This window comes from Thamnophis elegans, chromosome 4 (genome assembly GCF_009769535.1).
Source record: "Thamnophis elegans isolate rThaEle1 chromosome 4, rThaEle1.pri, whole genome shotgun sequence".
In the NCBI taxonomy this organism is placed as follows: domain Eukaryota; kingdom Metazoa; phylum Chordata; class Lepidosauria; order Squamata; family Colubridae; genus Thamnophis; species Thamnophis elegans.
In genome coordinates, this window is record NC_045544.1 from 71,499,146 (window position 1) to 71,523,938 (window position 24,793).

Below are 24,793 nucleotides of genomic sequence, written 5' to 3' on the forward strand. Positions count from 1 at the left end.
TGTGATCAGTGGAAAATTGTCCATAAATTTGGCATTCCATATAATTCCCAAGGACAAGGAATAGTAGAGAGAGCAAACTTGACATTAAAAATGATGCTTGATAAGCAGCAAGATCTCTTTAAGATAGGGTTGCCTGAAATTCAAAACCGCTTGAGTAAAGCCTTGTATACTCAGAATTTTTTAAATCTTACAGGCTCGCCTTATAGCCTCCACAGCTGCGGAGAGGCATTTTCAGAATAGTGTAGTTTCTCCCCGCCCTCTTGTTTATTACAGACAATTGCCAGATCCTCAGTGGAAAGGACCTGTGGAACTCGTTACCTGGGGAAGAGGTTACGCTGCAGTACAACTCCCGGATAAGGTTTTGTGGGTTCCCGGTAGATGCATACGACCATTTCATGAAAAATCAGTAGAAACGGATAATAAAAAGGATCCAGAAGCAAACCTGTCATTTTTGTTCCAAGCGACAGACTACTAATTTGCTATTGTGGCCAATGTGTTGGTTCTGCCTTTGCCCCTGTGAAGCCTGTTGTTGCTTCCATTGCCCCTACTGTGTGCTTTGTAATCTGTGTAAAATCCCGTGTGATATTGTGATAATTGAACAGTGTCTTCAGGAACATTTTTCCTATACCAATCCATCCCATACTGACCTTCGTATTACACCAACAGTGCAACAAGCCATTGACAATCCATTTTATAACAATTATCACAAAGAAGCTCTTGATTCCTCTCTTTACATCAAGTGCTTAGGATGAAAATTCGTCCGGAACAAGTCATTGGCCGTTCTTATGTCCCAAGGGCACGACAACCTCGATGTCCCTTTTTCAGAAGACCATTGCCCGGACAAGAAATGGGATTTTGGGACTATTGGGTTCTTCCTATGTCTTGTAAGCATTTTTTGTTGCATTTTTTGGTTATGATGATGGGGATGGGAATTGTACTTTTAATAATGTGGGGGGCATTTGAATATGAACATAAAAATAAGAAGGAAATAATGGAGGATATCCAAGAAATTCCTTTCCCACACAACCGCTCAAAAAGAGCGATAATTCCGTACTCCACTAGGGAAAACTGCAATTCTCAAGGGATGTGTATTTACCCTCATAATACATATGGAGAGGCCAATACACAAGTTATTTTAACTTGTTATTTGAAAAATCCGGAAGCACCGTGTTTAACTAAATGGCGATTTTTGCCCGCAAAATACAAAAAGGCATTCAAGTATGTGAGAGGTATTTCCCACCTGAAAGAGAATGGCTGTTTATCACAAATTAAAATAAAAATTACAGAAAATTCCATAGGTTGGTATCAATGTATACAACATCAAATGGGTTTTCCTAATAAAATAATAAAAGCAGAAGTAACTTCCAGGGCGAGCATGAAATACCCTCCAGTTAGTGAGTGGTTTCTGTCCTTTTTAGAGTATCAACAAACAATGGGAGGAGGCAGTTTTCGCCACCTTACAAAAAGAGAGGTAAAATCTATTAATGCTGAGGTATGCAAAAAATGCATAACCACAGTTAGGACAGAAGGTAAAATTGGCACTACATTAATTTATAAAAATAAATATTACTATGAAGGGACAGTAACCACGGGATGTGTATTTCGTAATATTACACATAACGCATGTACCAAGGGGAATCAAGTCACTTGTTATAATCCAACACAAAAAGCCATATCGTATATATTAGAATTAAGACGAGGGAATAGCAATGGACAATTTATTACTAATGTACGATTGGATAATGAAGATAGTAAAGCTTCGCTAATTTTTGACCCTTGTAAAATTGCTAGATGGCCCAATACATGTGATACTGTGGATTGGCAGAGATATTATACACACCAGGATAAATATATTTGCCCTAAAAAATGGAGTCAAGGGAAAGATCCGGACTGTGACAATTCGGATGAATTGTTTTGCCCCTATTGGAGATGTGTGACATGGGCTACATACAATAGGGGTAGTCAAAGTTCCACAGCCATGTTAACCAGGGTAGTAGTCAAAAGCGATTGCGCTGTAGATACGTGTAACCAAGTAAATTTTACTATTTTTAAAACAAAAACCTTTCTTCAACAATGGGGAAATCAATTTGGCATTCGAATATATGGTACAGGACGAGATCCTGGTGGTTTATTTTGGTTAAGAATTATAACCATGACAGAGACAGGGCAGGATTTACAGCAGTCATTTTTTAGTGATTTTTGGGAAAGTCTAAAATCCCCTATTACATTTCCAAAAATAGCTGTAAATACCTTTATTGCCCTTGCAGAAGGAATAGCAAAAACTTTACAAGTTAAGAACTGTTATATATGCGGGGGAACCAATATGGGGTCTGCTTGGCCCTGGCTGGCATCTGAATGGAACTTGACTACACCTTATAATCAAACAAATTTCAATATAACAGATATTAAATCATCATATAGTACTTGGCCCCTAAAATATGAGGTTGAATTGAATTGAATTGAATGGGTTTATTTATAGGCCGCCCTTTTCCCTGAGGGGACTCAGGGCGGCTAACAGCTCATAGGAAGGGGGATACAGACAATGACATATAACATTACATATAATTAAAAAGTAAACAACATTCATCCAACATTCGGGTGGGGGCAGATCAGTCTCTACCCCCAGGCCTGGCAGGATAGCCAGTTCTTGAGGGCTGTGCGGAAGGTCTGAAGGGTGGTGAGGGTACGGATCCCCACGGGGAGCTCGTTCCAGAGGGTCGGAGCTACCACTGAAAAGGCTCTCCTCCGCGTAGTGGCCAGCCGGCACTGGCTGGCAGATGGCACTCGGAGGAGGCCTAATCTATGAGATCTAATCGGTCTCGAGGAGGTAATCGGCAGGAGGCGGTCTCCCAAGTACCCAGATCCACTACCATGGAGGGCTTTATAGGTGGTAAGAAGCACCTTGAAGCGCACACGGAGATCAACAGGTAGCCAGTGCAGCTCGCGGAGGATAGGTGTTATGTGGGTGAACCGAGGTGCACCCACAATCACTCGCGCGGCCGCATTCTGGACTAGCTGAAGTCGCCGGATGCTCTTCAAGGGCAGCCCCATGTAGAGCACGTTGCAGTATTCCAGCCTAGAGGTCACGAGGGCGCGAGTGACTGTTGTGAGAGCCTCCCGATTCAGGTAGGGTCGCAACTGGCGCACCAGGCGAACCTGGGCGAATGCCCCCCTGGTCACAGCCGACAGGTGGTGATCAAAGGTCAGCTGTGGATCCAGGAGGACTCCCAAGTTGCAAACCCTGTCTGAGGGGTGTAAAATTTGACCCCCCAGCCTGAGTGATGGAATGCTAGCCAAATTGTTGGGAGGGAAACACAACAGCCACTCGGTCTTTTCTGGGTTGAGTACAAGCTTGTTAGCCCGCATCCAGTCTCTAACGGCCTCAAGACCCTGGTTCATCACGTCCACCGCTTCATTGAGTTGGCACGGGGCGGACAGATACAGCTGTGTATCGTCCGCATATTGATGGTATCTTATCCCGTGCCTCTGAATGATCTCGCCCAGCGGTTTCATGTAGATGTTAAATAGTACGGGGGACAGGACCGACCCCTGCGGCACCCCATATGTTAGGGGCCTCATGGTTGATCTCTGTCCCCCGACCAACTCCGACTGCGACCTGTCCGAGAGGTAGGAGGAGAACCACTGCAAAACAGTGCCTCCCACCCCCACCTCCCGCAGTCGTCGCAGAAGGATACCATGGTCGATGGTATCGAAAGCCGCTGAGAGGTCAAGAAGAACCAAGATGGAGGGATGACCTCCATCCCTGGCTCTCCAGAGATCATCGGTCAATGCGACCAAAGCGGTTTCTGTGCTGTAACCAGGTCTGAAGCCGGACTGGAAGGGGTCCAGGTAATCGGCTTCCTCCAAGGACCGCTGAAGCTGGTAGGCCACCACCTTCTCAACAACCTTCCCAATAAAGGGGAGGTTGGAGACTGGACGATAGTTGTTAAGTACAGCTGGATCCAGAGATGGTTTCTTCAGGAGGGGTCTCACCACCGCCGTTTTAAGTGCGGCGGGGAAGTGCCCCTCCCGAAGCGAGGCGGTAATAACCGCTTGGATCCAGCTCCGTGTCACCTCCCTGCTGTTAGCTACCAGCCAGGAGGGACACGGGTCCAGTACACAGGTGGAGGCACTCACAGCCCTCATGGCCTTGTCCACGTCCCCGGGGGTAACGTCCTGAAACTCAACCCAGCGCTGGTCTACCAAGTCGTCCACTCGTGCCTCGGCTGGGTCTGCAAGGGTGGAGTCCAGATCCGACCGAAACCGAGCAACTTTGTCCGCCAAGAACTGGGCATAGTCTTCAGCCCTACCCTGCAAGGGGTCCCCCGTATCCCTCTTATTTAAGAGGGAACGGGTTATCCTAAACAGGGCGGCTGGACGGGACTCGGCGGACGCAACCAAGGAGGCAATGTATGCTCTTTTTGTTGCCCTAAGTGCCCTGATGTATTCCTTGGTGCAGATTGTTAAAAGTGCTCGGTTCGATTCGGATCTATCGGACCTCCACAGGTGCTCTAGGCGTCTCCTTCGGCGTTTCCTCTCCCGGAGCTCCTCGGTGAACCAAGGAGGCCTCCGGGATCCACCACCTCGGAGTGGCCGTAGTGGCGCAATCCGGTCAAGGGACTCCGATGCTGCCGAGTGCCAGGCAGCAACCAGAGTTTCTACCGGATTGTGGGCGAGAGTGTCAGGAATAACCCCAAGCTCCGTCTGGAACCTCAAGGGGTCCATCAGTCGCTTGGGGCGGAACCACTTGGTCGGTTCCTCCTCCCTACAGTGGGGGTTTGGTCTCCGGAAGTCAAGCCTCAGTAGGCAGTGGTCTGACCACGACAGGGGTATGATCTCATTACCCCTCAGACCAAGATCACAACTCCACTGCTCCGAGAGAAATACGAGGTCGAGCGTGTGACCCGCTGAGTGGGTAGGGCCCCGAATTATCTGGGTCAAGCCCATGGCTGTCATGGAAGCCATGAACTCCCGTGAGGTGATTGGACAATGGTGCATTGAGAGAATAAATTCATCCCATAATTCTGTAGGGAGTACTAAGTGTCGTACTGCCACTATATTAAATACTACAGCCAATGAAATTCAATACTGGCCCAACCAGACAATGGTAAATGAAAGTTTAATTAACAATACCTTATGGACAAAACAAATTTAGAGATTTAGAGATTTATTAATATTTGTAGGCCGCCCTTTTCCCTGAGGGGACTCAGGGCGGCTCACATAAAATAGGGGAAGGGGAGATACAGACATTAAGATAAGACATATAATAAAATAATAAACAACATACATTCATCATTCGGGAGGGGAATTATCCTTGTCCCCAGGCCTGACGGGCGAGCCAGTTCTTCAAGGCTGTGCGGAAGGCCTGGACGGTGGCGAGGGTGCGAATCTCTACGGGGAGCTCGTTCCAAAGGGTCGGGGCTACTACTGAGAAGGCCCTCCTCCTTGTAGTTGCCAGCCGACACTGGCTGGCCGATGGTATACGGAGGAGGCCTAATCTATGTGATCTTATTGGTCGCAGGGATGTAATTGGCAGAAGGCGGTCTCTCAAGTATCCAGATCCACTGCCATGTAGGGCTTTATGGGTGACTAATAGCACCTTGAAGCGCATCCGGAGATCGACAGGTAGCCAGCGCAGCTCGCGGAGGATAGGTGTTATGCGGGTGAACCGAGGTGCACCCACAATCACTCGCGCGGCCGCATTCTGTACTAGCTGAAGTCGCCGGATGCTCTTCAAGGGCAGCCCCATGTAGAGCACGTTGCAGTATTCCAGCCTAGAGGTCACAAGGGCCCGGGTGACTGTTGTGAGAGCCTCCCGATTCAGGTAGGGTCGCAACTGGCGCACCAGGCGAACCTGGGCGAATGCCCCCCTGAATTGGTTAAACATTACCTATAAAGGACCTTGGATAGCACCACCAGGATTATATTGGATATGTGGGAGAACTGCTCTTTCTGTCTTACCAGGGGGATGGTATGGATCTTGTATATTAGGTACCATACGACCATCATTTTTCATGATCCCCTTGGATGATGGAGTTGAACTTAGCCATACAGTTTATGATAAAAGAAAGAAAAGGGCAATAACTATAGGAAATTGGAAGGATGATCCTGCATCATGGGCACAAGATGGCTCATGGGGCTATCGTACGCCAATATATATGCTTAATAGAATTATTAGACTGCAAGCTGTGGTAGAATTGATAACTAATGAAACTGCTAGTGCATTTAGAGCAGTGGTCTCCAACCCCCGGTCCGCGGACCGGTGCCGGGCCGTGGAGTACCTGGCACCGGGCCGCGGAAGCCGGGTGTTCGTTGTCCCAGGCGGCCCCGCTGCGGGGAAACGGAAGCCCCGAGAACAAAACAGGCGTCAACGCAGAGAACGGGAGCCTCGCAGAAACAGCCCTTCGGGCGCTTCCTCTGCAGCCGGAAGCTTCAGCGGCCAAGGCGGCTCCGCTTGAAGAGGCTCTTCGAAGCTTTTTCCGGCGCCGAGAGGAGGGCTAACCCGCCCTCCCTAGCCAGGGCTCCGGCTTCGCCACATGCGATGCTCGGCGCATCCCCCGCTGCTGCTTGGCCTGCGAACCCCGGCAGCTCTGCTTTCCGGCTGCAGCGAAAGCGGCAAGGCACCTGCCAAGCGGCCCCAGCCCCGTTGGCAGCGGGCATACGGTCCCAGCCCAGCCAGCCTCATCGCAGCGAGGGGCTCTTGGGGAAGCCGCCTTGATCGCCCCCCGACCGGCTAATTTGCAGGGCGAGGCTTCCCCGGATGCAGTCCCGGCGACTTCCCTTCGGCTCGTCGGAGCTGCCCCGCGGCCAAGAAGTAGCCGGGAGGGCGGCCGCGGCTCCCCTGGGCGAGGCCTGACCGTGTCTCGGGAGGCGCCCACGCGAGCACGGCTCAGCCGGCAGCCGGGCGGGCCTCCGGAAGCGCCGGCGTTCCTCTTCAGTGGGATCGCCGAGAGGCCGAGGGCAGAGCCGCTCCCTTCCTCCCCATGGAGCCCACTGTGGGGAGGGGGCGAGGAGGGAACCGCTGCCCGTCCCGGCAGGTGGGGGCGGCGGTTCACCGGGGAGACGATCCGGAGGTAAGCACGGCTGACGACCACGCCCGCCCACGCACCTCCTTGTGGGCCACTTTGGCCTCGGCGTGCCGGAACTTGGACACCATGAACAGGCTCATGCACCTTTCCCCGCACCTCTGAAGGACGCCGACCAATGACCGCCCTCTGGGCTAGTGCCCAGAACCGCTTCGCGGGAGCCCTGTGGGCGGAGGGGGTGGGCAGGCAGGGGCGCAGGGTCGCGAACAACCCCCCCCATCCCTGCGCGCGCTCAGCGGGCCACGGTAAAATTATCAAAGGCTGACTGGTCCGCGGCGATAAAAAGGTTGGGGACCACTGATTTAGAGCAATCGGAAAAACCCAAAGTCAACTTCAAAATGCAGTATATCAAAACCGATTAGCCTTAGATTACTTGCTTGCTGCTGAAGGCGGGGTATGTGGAAAATTTAATCTTACAAATTGTTGTTTGGAAATTGATGACAATGGAAAAGTGTTACAAGAAATATCTGATCGTATTACTAAACTTGCACATGTTCCAGTACAAACTTGGAAAGGTTTTTTGGACACTGATGGATGGTTGGGAGGTATATTTCACAATTGGAAACAAGGATTGTTTTTTATTGGTATGATTTTATTAGGTCTAATAATGTTACCATGTATTTTACTATTATTACACTCCACTATGCAAAGTATTGCTGAAACTACAGTTCAAAAGCATAATGCAATGTTGGTGGCTGCCAACGCACCAGAATTAATAATTTCTGGTTACCCAATGAAAAAGGGATTCAGAAAGAAACAACCCATGGTAATTGCCTCCCCTTTAAAGAAATAAAAAGGAGGAGATGTGGGGACCAGACTGTCGCCATAACAGGCTAGGTGAATTAGCTAGGAAACAAAAGAAGAATAGACAAAGCTATTTGAATTAAGATCCTAGTGGAAATTTACCAAAGCCAATTGACTACGTGTCAGGGAGACAGTTCTGAGAAAAACAAGATAAGAGGGCATTGGAATTCATTCTGGGTGTTTACGTGAAGGACAACTTCTGTTATTTGAAACACAAATACACAAGGGATGAATTATCATCGCACCAGAAACATCTTTATGGCCTCTCGGTCATAAATGCAGCCTCGTGTAACAAGTATTATGTGAACCAGATATTCCCACACACATGCCTTTTTCTCCCCTATGCTGAGTTATAGCTTTCTATCTCTTCTCTCCCCCTCTCAATGCCATGTAGCTTGTAAATCTTTTGCCCACCCTTTGTCATGATGTGATTTGTAGAATGCTGTGAACTTTTTATCAGTTTACTCATGCCATGTGTGATTATATATACCTTTTTGATACATTCCTTTCTGATGATGCTGTAACTAACTTTTTCTAATAAAAGGCACTCTGAAGGAACAGAAAATTGCCACTTTATCCAGACTGCTGCCTTTGTGTTTCATTGGGAAGCAGTTTCAGGAATTGGGATCGTAAAGTGGACCACTGGTTGGGGAGACCCCTGTATTCTGCAGGCGCTGTCTCTTCACAATACCATGAAGGGCTTTGTAGGTGACAACTAGCACCTTGAAGCGCACCCGGAGATCAACAGGCAGCCAGTGCAGCTCGCGGAGGATAGCTGTTACGTGGGTGAAACGAGGTGCACCCACGATCGCTCGCGCGGCTGCATTCTGGACCAGCTGAAGTCGCCGAATACTCTTCAAGGGCAGCCCCATGTAGAGCACATTGCAGTATTCCAGCCTAGAGGTCACAAGGGCACGAGTGACTGTTGTGAGAGCCTCCTGGTTCAGGTAGGGTCGCAACTGGCGCACCAGGCGAACCTGGGCAAATGCCCCCCTGGTCACAGCTGACAAATGATGTTCAAAGGTCAGCTGTGGGTCCAGGAGGACTTCCAAGTTGTGGCCCCTATCTGAGGGGCGTAGTATTTGACCCCCCAGCCTGAGAGATGGAACACTTGGCCAATTAGTGGGAGGGAAGCACAGCAGCCACTCGGTCTTATCTGGATTGAGTACAAGCTTGTTAACCCCCATCTAGTCTCTAACAGCTTCAAGGCCCTGGCTCATCACGTCCATCGCTTCATTGAGTTGGCACGGGGCAGACAGATACAACTGCGTATCGTCCGCATACTGGTGGTATTTTATCCTGTGCCGTCGAATGATCTCGCCCAGCGGTTTCATGTAGATATTAAAAAGAAGGGGGGACAGGACCGAACCCTGCGGCACCCCATATGTTAGGGGCCTGGGGGTCGATCTCTGCCCTCCAACTAACACCGACTGCGACCTGTCCGAGAGGTAAGAGGAGAACCACCGTAAGACAGTGCCTCCCACCCCCACCTCCCACAGTCGTCGCAGAAGGATACCATGGTCGATGGTATCGAAAGCCGCAGAGAGGTCAAGGAATACCAGGATGGAGGCATGGCCTCCATCCCTGGCTCTCCAGAGATCATCGGTCAATGCGACCAAAGCGGTTTCTGTGCTGTAGCCAGGCCTGAAGCCTGACTGGAATGGATCAAGATAACTGGCTTCCTCCAAGGACCGCTGGAGCTGAAAGGCCACCACCTTCTCAACAACCTTCCCCAAGAAGGGGAGGTTGGAGACTGGACGATAGTTGTTTAGAACGGCTGGATCCAAGGATGGTTTCTTCAGGAGGGGTCTCACCACCGCCGCCTTTAAAGCGGGGGGAAAGACCCCCTCCCGTAGGGAGGCGGCAACAACCGCCTGGATCCAGCCCCGTGTCACCTCCCTGCTATTAGCAACCAGCCAGGAGGGGCACGGGTCCAGCACGGATGTGGAGGCACCTACAGCTCTCATGGCCTTGTCCACGTCCTCAGGGGTAACAGCCTGAAAATCAACCCAGGGATGACCTACCAGATTATCCCTTAGTGCCTCGGCTGGTTCTGCAGGATTGGAGTCCAGGTCCGCCCGAAACCGAGCAACTTTATCCGCTTTATCTGGCTCCTCCCAGCTTCAAGATGGCGCCTGCACCAGGAGACAAAGGGCGCCTCTTTTAAATCTCCTGTTCTGGTGGCTTGTGCTCCGAGGAGCTGCCGCACGCCTCTGCGGCTGGTTTTTTCTTCTTCTGCCTCTTTCTGATGCCGCTAGAGGCTTGGCTCTGCCCGTGGACCCCCTCCAATGAGGTGAGCCACATGGACAATGGTGCGGGTGCTCCGCGGCATTTGGGAAGCCGCGGTTCACTGCTTGACCCAGCGGGGAGCAGCGGAGCGCTCCGGCGCCCAGCAGAGTTTCCGCAGCGAAGCTCACCTTCTGGGCGGGGATCCAGCATCGCCCTCGCTTGCCAGTGGCCCTATTCGCATCCCGCAGCGCTTGAGGAAGCCGCGGCTAGCCACTCTACCCTGGGGACCAGGACTTGCCTTTGGAAGGCTTGTGCCCTTTGTTTCCTGCTTGCCTGGCAGATTTCCTTTTCTTAATGATACTTGTCTCACTCAGATGCCTGGGCAGCATGCCGCCCCAAGGGGGCTTTTAGCAGAGCTTTCTTCTGCTCGGGGAGCTGTCCAGCTCGCTTGCGGCTGCTGCCTTAGGAGATTATTATCCTTTTCTTTCTTTAAAATTCATCAAAATTATCAGAGATCCAGGATGGCATACTGTCCAGTTGAGTCGATAACTGGGCGGTGCCTGGTGGACCAGGGGCATATCCCACGAGCTTATCTGACTCAGTTCAATCAACAAGAGGATAAGGTCAACCCATCCTCCTCCCTTCATTATGGAGAAATGAGAAATTAAAAATTAGGTTGAAAGATGAGAATTGTGATCTCATCTGGTCTACCAGGAACACCTTTAAATTACACCAAGATGAATCTATGTGAAATGTTAATATACAGATGAAACTAAAAAAATTAGAATATCGTGCAAAAGTTCATTTATTTTAGTGATGCAACTTAAAAGATGAAACTAATATATGAGATAGACTCATTACATGCAAAGCAAGATAGTTCAAGCTGTGATTTGTCATAACTGTGATGAATATGGCTTACAGCTCATGAAAACCCCAAATCCACAATCTCAGAAAATTAGAATATTGTGAAAAGGTGCAATATTCTAGGCTCAAAGTGTCCCACTCTAATCAGCTAATTAAGCCATAACACCTACAAAGGATTCCTGAGCCTTTAAATGGTCTCTCAGTCTGGTCAGTAGGAATCACAATCACGGGAAAGGCTGCTGACCTGACAGTTGTGCAGAAAATCATCATTGACACCCTCCATAAGGAGGGAAAGCCTCAAAAGGTAATTGCAAAGAAGTTGGATGTTCCCAAAGTGCTGTATCAAAGCACATTAATAGAAAGTTATGTAGAAGGGAAAAGTATGGAAGAAAAAGGTGCACAAGCAACAGGGATGACCGCAGCCTGGAGAGGATTGTCAGGAAAAGTCCATTCAAAAGTGTTGGGGACTTTCACAAGGGGCGGACTGAGGCTGGAGTCAGTGCATCAAGAGTCACCACACACAGACGGATCCTGGACATGGGCTTCAAATGTCGTATTCCTCTTGTAAAACCGCTTCTGAACAACAAACAGCATCGGAAGCATCTTACCTGGGCTAGAGGAAAACAGACCTGGTCTGTTGCTCAGTGGTCCAAAGTCCTCTTTTCTGATGAGAGCAACTTTTGCATCTCATTTAGAAACCAAGGACCCAGAGTATGGAGGAAGAATGGAGAGGCACACACTGCATGATGCTTGAAGTCCAGTGTGAAGTTTCCACAGTCTGTGTTGATTTGGGGAGCCATGTCATCTGCTGGTGTTAGTCCACTGTGCTTCATTAAGTCCAGGGTCAATGCAGCTGTCTACCAGGAGATTTTGGAGCACTTCATGCTTCCTTCCACAGACAAGCTTTAAGGGAATGCTGACTTCATTTTCCAGCAGGACTTGGCACCTGCCCACACTGCCAAAAGCACTAAAACCTGGTTCAATGACCGTGGGATTACTGATCTTGATTGGTCAGCAAACTCGCCTGACCTGAACCCCATAGAGAATCTATGGGGCATTGCCAAGAGAAAGATGAGACCGAACAATGCAGAAGAGCTGAACACTGCTATTGAAGCATCCTGTTCTTCCATGACATCTCAGCAGTGCCACAGGCTGATAGCTTCCATGCCACGCCGCATTGAGGTAGTAATTGCTGCAAAAGGGGTCCAAACCAAGTACTGAGTACATATGTATGCTTATACTTTTCAGAGGTCCGATATTGTTGTATGTACAATCCTTGTTTTATTGATTGCATGTAATATTCTAATTTTTTGTGATTGTGGATTTGGGGTTTTCATGAACTGTAAGCCATAATCATCACAATTATGACAAATCATGGCTTGAACTATCTTGCTTTGCATGTAATGAGTCTATCTCATATTTTAGTTTCACCTTTTAAGTTGCATTACTGAAATAAATGAACTTTTGCATGTTATTCAAATTTTTTGAGTTTCACCTGTATATTTCTAGCCCATGTAATATATATGCCATACGCTAAATAAATAATAAATTTTCTCTAACTTTTAATTGCCTCAGAATCTCTCATAAATCAGGAAAAAAATCAAACAAAGTTCCTCCATATTCTTTTAATTCCATACTATAGGAGCAATTTTCCATTTGACCACTTACAGTCTCAGTAAACAGAATCAGAGTGTTACACAGCTAAAATTTTGATATATTTGAGCATTTGAGGGAGAGGCGTGAGAGGCTTGTTATCATTATTTTCTGTCCATGGCCTCTCAATTATTCAAATCAAGGTATTTTCACTTGCATACAAATCTTGTTAGCACCTATCATCATTATCTGTTGTTTGTAACTACAGATATGAGCTAAGATTTCACAAATGGATGTGTCAAGATATAGGGATGCACTTTTTTTCATTTAACAAATGAAACTGATACCACACTCATTTTTTTATTCAAATATAAGAATCTTTGACACTCCTTGGGGCTAATTTGAGGCTTAATGTATGTGCTAGGTTGATCCAAATGATAATTCTACCCCCGCATTCCATGCTCATGCTCCATCAAATTCAGATGGTTAGTGTTGTGTTTGGATACAGAATCTTTAAGAGTTTTTATTTATTGGGTTTGATATAAAAGACTAACACAGCTACCACTCTGAAGAAATGTCAAAAATGTTCCTCTTTTGTTTATTTTAGCACAGACATAAAATACTGTTCAGGTAACATAAACCAGTGAAGAACTCAGAACGTAAACAGCGACAAGCAGCTCTTCTCTCTATAAGAGTCTAAACTCCTGCCTCATATGTACTGTAAAGCATTGCGTGTAAAGCTTTTCTTGTTACAAGTACAAACATAGATAATCAACATTAGAGTATGATTTACAGAGCAAAGAATCTATTTATTACTGCCTATATGGTTGAGAGTCCTCAAAAGATTTGTGCCATATTGTTTTATATTAGGCCTTTCTTTACAATATCATTTTTCTATTTATGGTCTGTTCAACTAAATGACAGTTACCTCGCTTTTCAGAATTTGCTGCTGAACACAACTAAATCTGAAACTTAGGTTGCTGAGGTAACATCTATGGTCCATCTCCTTTCCCATTATTGTTTTTTTCAGATATCGAAACATAATGGAACTACTTTTCATTTTATTGGTAAAGGATGAGGATTCCAAGAGCAAACATGAGAATTCTGAGAGTAATATCCAAAAATAATTATCTATAACCAACAGACCTTAAAAGTGACAAAAACATTTACTAGCTTAAAGTTCTACATGTGTAAACATGTTACAATATGAATTTCTTTGCTGTGTACTTATCTATCTGATACCAACATCCAGTAATTTCACTAATAAATGGTCAAAAAACATGCTTAGGTTTTAAGTAATAGAAAATACATACCAGTACATTGCATGATCAAAAACAGATTCCTCAAATCATCAGGAATGTGCCCTGTTTACTTTTAATTTCATATTCTATAGCTTTACCTTGTCCTTACTTTTATATTCAAATTCTTCCTTACCCAACCAACTAACTAATCTTGGTTGATTAAGGCAGTGTTTTTCAACCATTTTTGTGCAAAGGCACACTTTTTTCATGAAAAAAATCACGAGGCACACCACCATTAGAAAATGTTAAAAAAATTTAACTCTGTGCCTATATTGACTATATATAAAGTAATTCTCCCACGGCACACCTTACACTATGTCACGGCACACTAGTGTGCCGCGGCACAGTGGTCGAAAAACACTGGATTAAGGGAACTAAGCAGAATCAAATTTGGTTAATTTTTGGAAAGAGGTTCACCAGGAAGTAATTTGTTTATAGGCTAGGATGGAAAGTAGAAATAAAAATTCTGAAAATGTGGCAATAGCAAACAATTTCCATGCTCTTTTTCTCCCAAGATTATACAGTAATGACTATAAGCTCACTCGAACTCAATTTTGATTTAACAAAGACTTCCCCTGAATCTGATTACTTCCTCCTTGTCCAGAATACTCTTATCACCTCAAATTCAGTATTTAGTGACCTTCTCTTTCTTTTTTTATAGAAAGATAAATTAACTTTTAGGTTTGTTGATGTATTTATCTTGCTAATAGCAAGTAAAAGAAAATGCAATTAGCTATTACTGATTATATTCCTGACCCAGAAATATCCACAGGATAGCAAAAAGATAAAAGCAGAATTGCACAGTTGTGGCAAACTCCCACAGCGTTTGTATGTACAACATGAAGTGGCAGGCACATCCAAAAGGGATGGAGCTTACGGCACAACTGCATGCCACTCTTTTCATTATTTTGATAAAAACTACATTTATTTTCATGAAACATTAAAATCTTGAATACATATATAATTGATTTAAATTAAATATCTGGTTTATTATTATTGATTTATTTTCACTGACTATAACTTCCAAAAATATTACATGCATACGAAAATACCTCCATGTTTATTATTCTAGCTAATTCCTTAAGACAAAGGAATTAACTATTAAGAGCTGTAAATAAATAATAAGCAAGTTGTCTGAAGTCTCAGTGGAGCCACTGGTACAATGAAAGCAACAAAACACATGACATTAAACTCCTTTTTAGTAACAGTCTAATCTAGCCATCTCTCTGAGGAATGCAAGCTACTTAAAACTACATTGACATTCCATATTGTACTTCTGAAAGGACATTTCAACCTTTAGTATCAGTTTCACATTAATAACATACAAAGAGGAAAGAGTGCGCTCCATACATATTAAATGTGTTTAATTTAGAATAGAATAACAGAGTTGCAAGGGACCTCGGAGGTCTTCTAGTCCAACATCCTGCTCAGGCAAGAAACCCTTGCCTACACCATTTCAGACAAATGGTTGTCCAATCTCTTCTTAAAAACTTCCAATGTTGAAGAATTCACAACTTCTGGAAGCAAGTTGTTCCACTGGTTAATTGTTCTAACTGTCAAAAATTTCTTTTTAGTTCTAGGTTGCTTCTCTCATTGATTAGTTTCCATCCATTGCTTTATAAACTATAACTCTAAATTATAAAATTAAAATATATCAAGTTTGTTTTTGTTCTAATCTTGTCCATTTTCTGAATGTACCAGCCAAATGTAATCTAAAGGTCAGTTGACACCACTACAAGAATAAACTGTACTCCTGATTTGGACATACTGAAAAGAGTCAATATTTTATGTATTAAACCAAGGGTCCCCCAAACCCCAGTCCATGGACTGGCACCGATTCACAGCATACCAGCAATTGGCCCACGCAAACAAGTGAAGCCCCATCCGCAGGGTAAAGGCGGCCTGCAAAACCACCACCCCTCCGGTCCACAGAAAAACCTTTCTCTATGAAACCAGTCCCTGGTGCCCAAAAGGTTGGGGGCCACTGTGTTTAAAACTGTAAATTAGAAATTTAAATTGTTAATGCTTTAAAAAATCAAACTATAAACCTTTTGATTACAATCTCTCCACTAAATGTGACCTCAATGGCGTATCACAAAATGTATGTCTAACATATGATACTAATACTGATCTTGCAGATAGAAATCCTAACATGCACAGAATCCCCAATAGTTTTTATTGTGGATTAGCAAAAAAAGAGAACAAATGAGGATATCACTGCAATAATAGCTTGATTCACTTGGATCAGAAAGATGTTCAGACAACATCCCCAGACAACATCCCCAGGGAAATTCTTTTCCCTGTCAAGTTCACATACTTATATGCAATCAGTTTAACCTAATCAGGAGACATTAAAATGATCAACAAATATATCAAATCTAAAGAAATACAACTGTGAGAACAAGCCACTCTCTCATTGCAACTACTGTATACACATCTGTAAGCCATAACAGATACTCCAATTACAAATATATCAATCTCTGGAATATAGAACAAAACTCTCATAATCGTACTCAGTTCTTAGGAACGCAATTAAATAAAGGCAATCTTTGACTACATGACGCTATCACATTGATTTTAATATGCCATTTTAATAAAAACAAAATCTTGTGGTAAAGCTTTGCTTTATGACTGCAGTGGCAGAACCATTTTAAAAAATTTTTTGTTGGCTCGGATTGCTAGACCTGAAAGAGATGACCACTCGTTGATAGTTCTAAAATATCCAGTTTCATAAGAATGCACAACTGTTTCATAAATATGCTTCAAAGGAAAATGATCTCGTAATCTCACAGGTTAACACTTTAAAACAGAAAATAAGTTCATTATTGGCATGCTGTATTGTAAAGTGCAAAGTCCATGTCTGTTTACATAGAAATACATATTTTCCCTGTATTCATTAGGGCTCATTTCTAAATAACATTCTGGATTTCAGCCAAAATTAGTGGTATATAATTCTTATGAAGTAAGAAATATTAAAAAGCTTTTCAGGGAAAGCATGTAATAAAGTTTCCAATATCATTAGAAGAGGAGTTATCAGCAGAGTGACATAAAATTATTTGAATAACTAAAGACAAATAAAGGATAAAATGTCATCATTATTTTACTTGTGATAGCAATTTCTTATACAATGTGTTTGGAATTACAAAACCAAGTTTTATGAAAGGAAAAAAGTACAGTACAGTATTAATATATTATCCAACAGACAAAAATTGATTGCCCAAGATAACTATGGTAAATTTCTAACAAAGATTCAAAGAGTCCTTGAGTAACATTGCTTGAAACACCATTTTATAATAGGATAGTAGATTAGGGAGACCTGTTCTAAAAAATAAGTACACAAAATAAACTCCACAAGATTGTAGATATGGCATGTTATTTCCTGCTCAAATTTGTTGCAAAGAATTTGACTAAGAGGATAGGCATTTCAATTTTTTTTCCTAACTTTTAACAAATCGTATTTACATCATTCAGAGAGCATACTATCATAAAGTAGCTGGAATTGAAAAATACAAATAACCTTGTAAAATGTTGCTTTGACTAACACATTATTTCTGGAAAAGAAATATACCGTATTTTTCGGAGTATAAGATGCACCAAGGTTTGAAGAGGCACATTTTTTTAAAAAGTAGGTAGGTAGATAAAGGGATAGAGAGGGAGAGAAAGAGAGAGAAATACAGTAGGTAGGTAGGGAGAGAGGGAGTAGTTAGGTAGGTAGGTAGATAACGGGATAGAGAGAGAGAGAAATAGAGAGAAATACAGTAGGTAGGGAGGTAGAGAGAAAGAGACTGTAGGTAGGTAGGTAGAGGGATAGAGAGAGAGATATAGAGAGATATAGAGCAGTGTTTTTCAACCACTGTGCCGCGGCACACTAGTGTGCCGTGACATAGTGTAAAGTGTGCCGTGGGAAAAACACCTTATATATAGTCAATATAGGCATAGAGTTAAATTTTTTTAACATTTTCTAATGGTGGTGTGCCTCATGATTTTTGCAAATAATGCAAATAGAATAGATAGGTAGGGAGAGAGAGAGGTTGATAGGTAGAGGGATAGAGAGAAAAATAGAGAGAAATACAGTAGATAGGTAGGGGGGAGAGAGAAATACAGTAGGTAGATAGGGAGAGAGAGAGAGAGAGAGAGAATGTAGATAGGTAGGTAGATAGAGGGATAGAGAGAAAGAGAAAGAGAGAGAGAAATACAGTAGATAGGTAGGGAGAGAAAAATTGCATGCATAGCCTTATGGAGGCTTATAGAGTGCTCCTGGGGGGGGGGGAAACGGACCATTTTCCAATCATTTCTGCCTTCCCCAGCCCCCAGGAGATCTCTGAAAGCTTCCAAAAGGCTATGTGTGGCCATTTTGCTGAAGGAGGCGGGGCTTCAAAAGGCAAAAAATGCTCTATTCGGTGTATAAGACACACCCAGATTTTCAGCCTCTTTTTAGAGGAAAAAAGGCGCATCTTATACTCCGAAAAATATGGTAATCTTCTCTAATTTCCAAATTCTTTAAGTTCCATGTTCAAATCAGCTGTAGATTCAGAAATCATTTTAAAACGTGTGACCCTGGCTGATATCAGAGGCTAAGCAGGCTTAATTTTGATTAATATTTGCATGCAGAATGGTTGTGAATCTGACAGTTATAGGCTAGATCGAGAAGTTGAAAAAAAACATGAAAGCAAAAACAAAGCATTTCTCATTCTCATTTTCCCTCCCTCTCTCTCTCTCACTCACAAATACACACTCATACTCACACAGAGTTTTATTACAAGATTTTATTGTAAAACCCTTTGAAATGCAGTTGTCTAGAAAGGGCTATATAAATATATTTAGTATGTAATATATACATTTTATAAATTTATAAAATGTAATTTGTTCCTATTCTATCTTTTATCCACAGTGTATTACTGGGTTGATCAATCAAATTCTGTTATTGAAATATTTACTCTGTTACAGTACTTTTTCCCCCAATATTTGCCCTTCAATTTTCTTAGTGCTATTCAATACTTATTTTGGAATTATTTAATCAATTGCTAATTGATGAAAATAATTTTGCTATGGGAAGGCCAATCTTTTACTATTGAGTTATTGTGGACAATTTCTATTCAAGTCTACAGTTTTCTTATAGAATATATATTCACAAAGAGTCTGTATTGGTATTAGGAGACAGAGTAAAAGGAGCTAGCAAATAAGAAACAGCATAGCCCACAGCTGGATAGTGGGTGGGGCAAGAATCCAGAATAGCTCCTCCTTAGTTTCTCAGACAGTAAAGAAGATGGGGGAGATGCAATTTCAGATTTGCAAAAATTCAGTCAATGTAGTTCTATAATAAAATAGAATTAGCTCATCTGATCATGTTTCCGCCCCAACAAGACCAATGTGAAGAGATAGGCATTTAAAAAGCAGCTTAAAGATGTTGTGGTAGACATCTAACAAAGAGCAGGATCTCCCAAATGATCTTAATGATTAACCAAGTCTGTAACAATCCCGTTATTTAGTGATGTATATATTATTTTTAAAAAACTTTGAACTTGGTTCAATAGCTAATTAGAAGTCAGTGCAGTTGCTTCATTTTTTTTATAAATTTTATTTTTTATTTTCAAAACAAACACAACACATAAAATCTTCCTTCTTTACATATTGTAGAAAATGTATCAGTTGGTTACAAAAGGCTTTCATGCATCTCTTCCACAGTCATCAAGCATAATTCATATTAGCTCAAGTATTTTAACTCAGATATTTATACATGTTACCCTTATACCTCCATTTTTATTTGACTATAAATGTTTAAATGTCCTTCATCATAAAATATACCAAGATTTAGTACATAACCACATACTGGCATTTCATTTAATATTTCTGAAATCCTCCAATAACACTGAATCCTTGTGTCCTATTCTAGCTAAACATCCATAATATTTAATAACAAACTTTTCTATTCCTTTCCAAATCACTGTTGGCAATTTTCATCTAGTTTCTTTATACTCATACATAATATAGGTTGTCATCATTATCCCTCCTTTATTTGACTATATCCTGTATCATCACATTTTCCCCCTAATAATCAAAACTTAACTGTATCTAACTTAGTTCTTTTTTATTAACTTTTGTATATAATCCAAAAAGATTTCTAATTTCCTTTCATGGGCACCACTCAATATTCATATCCAATTATTACTTATCATAACACTACACATTGTATACATTATTATCATTATCAATTATTTATTTAACTATATTTATTATCACTAAATTTCACTAAGTTTAACTAGTTTTAAGTTATATTCTTCCGTCTATCAACATGTATCTTTCCAATAACAAAACAATCTCATATCTTCTGCCATTTGTGGTACCAATCCTCTAATCATCTTCTTGATCAACTTTGTTTATAAGATCTCTCATATAATCTTGACGCCCTCTTTCTGTTTCCTTATTCAGATTGTCTTTGATTGTCAGTTGTGTTATCAATACTTTTGCTAATGGAATTTCTTTCTTTAAGTCCATAGATTCTTTAATTTTATCTTCTTCTACATCTCATCAGTGAAAATAACATTTAAAAAATAAGATAACCACTGTCCAAAACCATTCAAAATTCAATTCCGCCACTTGATTCTTCTATTCTTCAATTTAAATTGATTTTTGAGTTTTTATAGGCAGTCTCTTTTTTAAAACAATAAAAATTCCTCACCAGCTGGAAACACTTTCTCTTTCCATATCCTTCCGTTTTGGAGCTGCCCCAACTTTGTCAGCCTTGGCTGGATTTTTTGTCGCTGGCTTGAAAAACTTCTCTTGCTTTCTTCAGGGATTTTGCAGTATCCCCGAGATCATCAAGATGTATTCTTCCTCTTCACCATCTCTTCGGGAAAGTTTAGGTCCGTTTGGACCACCCAGTGGCAAAAGTGTTGGCTGTGGTCTCAGAGCATTGAGACTGCACAACCATATCATCGCGACATTGGCTCCTCCTAAGTCAGTGCAGTTGCTTCAAATGATGTGTAACATGACTACAATATAGACAAGTGTCCCATCCAACAACTTGACTACAACTGCATTCCAAACAGCTACAATTTGAACAAATGGAAACTCTGCATTCAGCATAATAATCCAAATGCAAGGGTACTGATGTGTAAACATTAGCCTAGGCTGCCTCTGCCCAAGTTGCTATAACAACAGTTACTACCCTAACCAAAGCTGATGACAGGCAATCTCTGGCTGCACAGGCCACCTAGGCTTCCAATGATAATGACTTCAAACACATGCACCAAATTACTTATCACTTTCTGAAGAAGTGCAACCCCATTTAGAATTCATAAATTCACCCACATGAGCTCTCCATGTTGTCAAGATTCAAACTGTTTACTTCATATCCCATTCCATCACTTATTCTGTTTCAGAACACATATAGTCTCTCCTGTCTAAGGAAGGAAGGAAGGGAACTGAATATCATTGGCATATTGATTACACTTAGCCCCTGAACTCTTGAGAACCATCTCTAGCAGCTTCATTATAGATGTTAAATAATAGTGGGGACAAACCAATGATATGCAACACATTATAGATTGTTGCCAGAATGCAGACAGTTGCCAAATAACTGCTTTCTGAGATAGTAGTAGTAGTAGTAGATTATTTTTAGTGCAGTCTGTGTAATTTACAGAGAACAGCATAACAGATGGGATGGTTATTAAGAGACCAAGCAAGATCAATAACATAACACTCCCTCTGACTCTACCTTGCAGGAAGTACACTACTTGGCTTGGCTGATTCTACCTCAAACCATGTCTGAACCTATATCAAGGCTCCTCAAGAACATCTATAGCTGCACAAATACAGTACTGCTTTTTCAAATACTGTAATTTTTTCAAAAAAATGAAAAGGAGGGTGGGAATTTATTCTCAGGATAGCAAAAAAAAACAAAAAACCTCTGGTCCCAGAGGGCATATAAAGGAATGGGCAGATCAATGCTGCCTTCATCAGTCCATCATGCATACATCTTTTCATCTATTAAGTCAAAATGATCAGAAGTCAACACAGCATATGGTAGACCAGGCATATCCTTAGATTTCAAAACCTGAAAATCTCACATTTCAATCTTATAAACAAAAAGTACTGGACACTTTGTAGTTTGTATGCAATGTACTGAAACCAACATTACAATCAATATCAATGCGAGTGATTTAGCCTTAAAGCATTTCACAAATTTGTCCCATGCCAAGGTCCCTGAACTGGATTCATTATTATAATTGCCTTCCTTCCTTTTCTGCATTAACACAAAAAACTCTGGCAGGTCTGGAAGCTTCTCTGACCTTCTGAGATGTCTTTCAAGAGAAGTGCTAAAAAAACTCTTACATGAACCAATATCTACATCCATTGTTTAAATGTAATTACCTGCTTGATCTTGATGCTGCAAACAAGAAAAGACTAATTCAAACTGATCCTTTGGGTTTCTGATCTTTGTTTCTATTAGCAAAATGTCCATAGTTTTCAATGCTACAATTCTGTAAAGTTACAGGAGAATTTTATTTCAGTTATACTACCAAATATCTATAAAGTAAATCACTCCAACAAAACAAACGTTGGTGTTCCTAAAAAAAAGCCAGTGTGCTTTGTTTTTGTTTCTTCTTTAAAAACAAACAAAAAAGAATGTCAAGGTTTTGTCCTAAGATATACAAAGCAAACAATGAAGCCTACTTAGCTTTTTAAATTAACCTAGATATTGTAGGGAGTCTAGTTTTCAACTTCTAAGCATGAAACTTAGATACAACTAAGTTTAGTGAAGAGGATGAGGCATCAGGGTAGAAACCAGGAGTTCTAGTCCTGCCTTAGGCACAAAGCCAGCTGGGGCTAGTCACTCTCTCTTAGTCCTAGGAAGGAAGCAAGGACAAATTATTTCCAGAAAACCTTGCCAAAAAAACTATAGGGACTAGTCCAAGCATCACCAGAAGTCGACTCTGACTCAAAAGCCTGCACAAACACAAACACCTGTGCACACACAAACAAACAAAAAGCAGAAACTGCTATTTCATGGCATTACTTATGACTGAGCAACCTTTTCCTAGTCTCAGCCTGTTTGAAATAAACAGATGACAGCTTAGACACAGAACATTCCCAGTACTTGCATAGACTTTCAGGTATTTATAACAGACTGTTTTATCATTTTTGAAGACTGGAGAACCTGGAGAAGATAAAATTACGAATTTCTTGGGCAGAGATGGATTTAGCTTTGAATATTTGCCTAGAGTTTAGTCTAGAAGTAAATTCTATTGCAAATTGTAATTCCATTTGATGATCTATGTATGGACTAACTCAATTCCTGCAAAATATCTAACCACAGACTACTTTTTAAAGAGTAATCTTGATGGATTGCACCGTCTGCTCTTATATCACTTCCACAGCACCTCAGTGTACCTAACTGATAAGAATAACATCAGAAAGATCACAAATAGGGAGATGTGGGATCTCGGTATATTTTCGCACCTGGAAAAAAAAGACTGTCGGACCCCTAGTTGCCTGTTCAGATGGGAGGGAAACCTGCTGCTTTCTATGTAACCGACGCACAACGAGAACGGCACCCAAATATTCATTCTTTGCACATTGGCGAGTTTAGGATGGGAGCGAGACAAGGGCAGATCCCCGGTAACGGGCGAGCAAAGGCCTCCGCCGTCACCATCGCTCTCCTTAACTCCTTTGGTCCCGCAAAGGCTTTTCTGCCTCGCCCAAATCGCGCGCCTACTGCACTGCAGGAACAAGGGACAAACGGACTCTGGCGGGCGGCAAAGCCATCCCTTAAACCTCCCCAGGCGGGAAATGGCCGTAACGGGCTCTCCGAGAGGGAGAAGCCAAAAGAGGAAGAGGTTGCCGCGATCCCGGTCCCGTCATAAAGCAGCGTCGTCGGGGGGCTGGGAAAGACGGGAACTCGCGCGCAGCATCTCCTGCACGGGAAAACCTCCGGGTAGCGGAAGATTGCGGCGACCCGGCACTAGCGCAATCTGGGTAAACGTAGCCGGGAAGCCTCCGTTGTTGAGAAAAGCGGGGCTGGCGGAGGATAAGCAAGCCCGAGAGGCGGGCAAGAGATGGAGGGGCGCAATTAATCGACCCAGGATTCGGCAGCCTCTCTCGCAATTTAAGGCGGGAAAGGTTCCAAAGGTGCCTCTGGATCCCGCCGTTGCTGCCTTTGTCTTGTGCCGGCAAAGGCTTCGCCTCCAGTAGGCTCAAGGTGACAACCCACCCACCCCTTCGGCCCATCGGGGTTCTCACCTGGCACCTGCAGACGATGTCCGCGTCCTGCGCGAGAAGATCCACCACTTTCCCCTTCCCTTCGTCGCCCCATTGTGCTCCCAGGACTACAGTGACTAGGTTGCCGGGATGCCGAGCGACGCTCCCTCCATTTGGGATGGTGGCGGCGGCGGCGGACGCGGAGCCGCTTTCAGACATGGCTCCCGCAGACGACTGTTCCCTCCTCGTTTGCAAGACACATGCGAGGAGGAAAGGAGGAAACGGCTCAGCCGGTGAAGGCGCCTTCTTCCCCGCCTTCTCATACAGAAGGTACACCGTTGCCGCATCCGACAACAGCGCTGCCCGCCGCCTATTGGTCATTCTTCGATAGCCCTCTTGTACGCGGGATCAAGAGACCCGCCTCCTCATCTGCATAACGTGAAAAGGATGCCGCTTCATGCCCATATATAGAAGAAGGGACTACGCTGCCCAGAGTACTCCTGGGCTAACGTCGCCGCGGGTCATCCTGGGAAGCGTAGTTGCTGTTCGTAGCGCCCGAGCGTGGAAAGGAGCGAGCTGGATGGGGCTACTGGGAAGCGGTTGCACCATTTTAGGAAAACTGCTCTAGGGTAGCAAAAAAGCTGGAGTAGTTTGGTAGCATCTTTCCAAATTCGTTATTCATTTCATCAGATGCATTACTCGGCTGATGAGGGATTC

At 43.4% G+C, this 24,793-nt stretch overlaps 1 protein-coding gene across 1 annotated transcript in view; it reads right to left on the minus strand.

Annotated features, from left to right (window-relative positions):
* The window catches only part of ADSS2 (adenylosuccinate synthase 2), a 58,878-nt gene extending 34,406 nt beyond the window's left edge, over positions 1–24,472 (minus strand). Inside the window, exon 1 of the mRNA XM_032217165.1 lies at positions 24,119–24,472. Coding sequence (XP_032073056.1) covers positions 24,119–24,457 — 339 coding nt within the window. The 5' untranslated portion in view covers positions 24,458–24,472. The remainder of the gene's footprint in view (positions 1–24,118) is intronic.
* Positions 24,473–24,793: the final 321 nt, after the last annotated feature.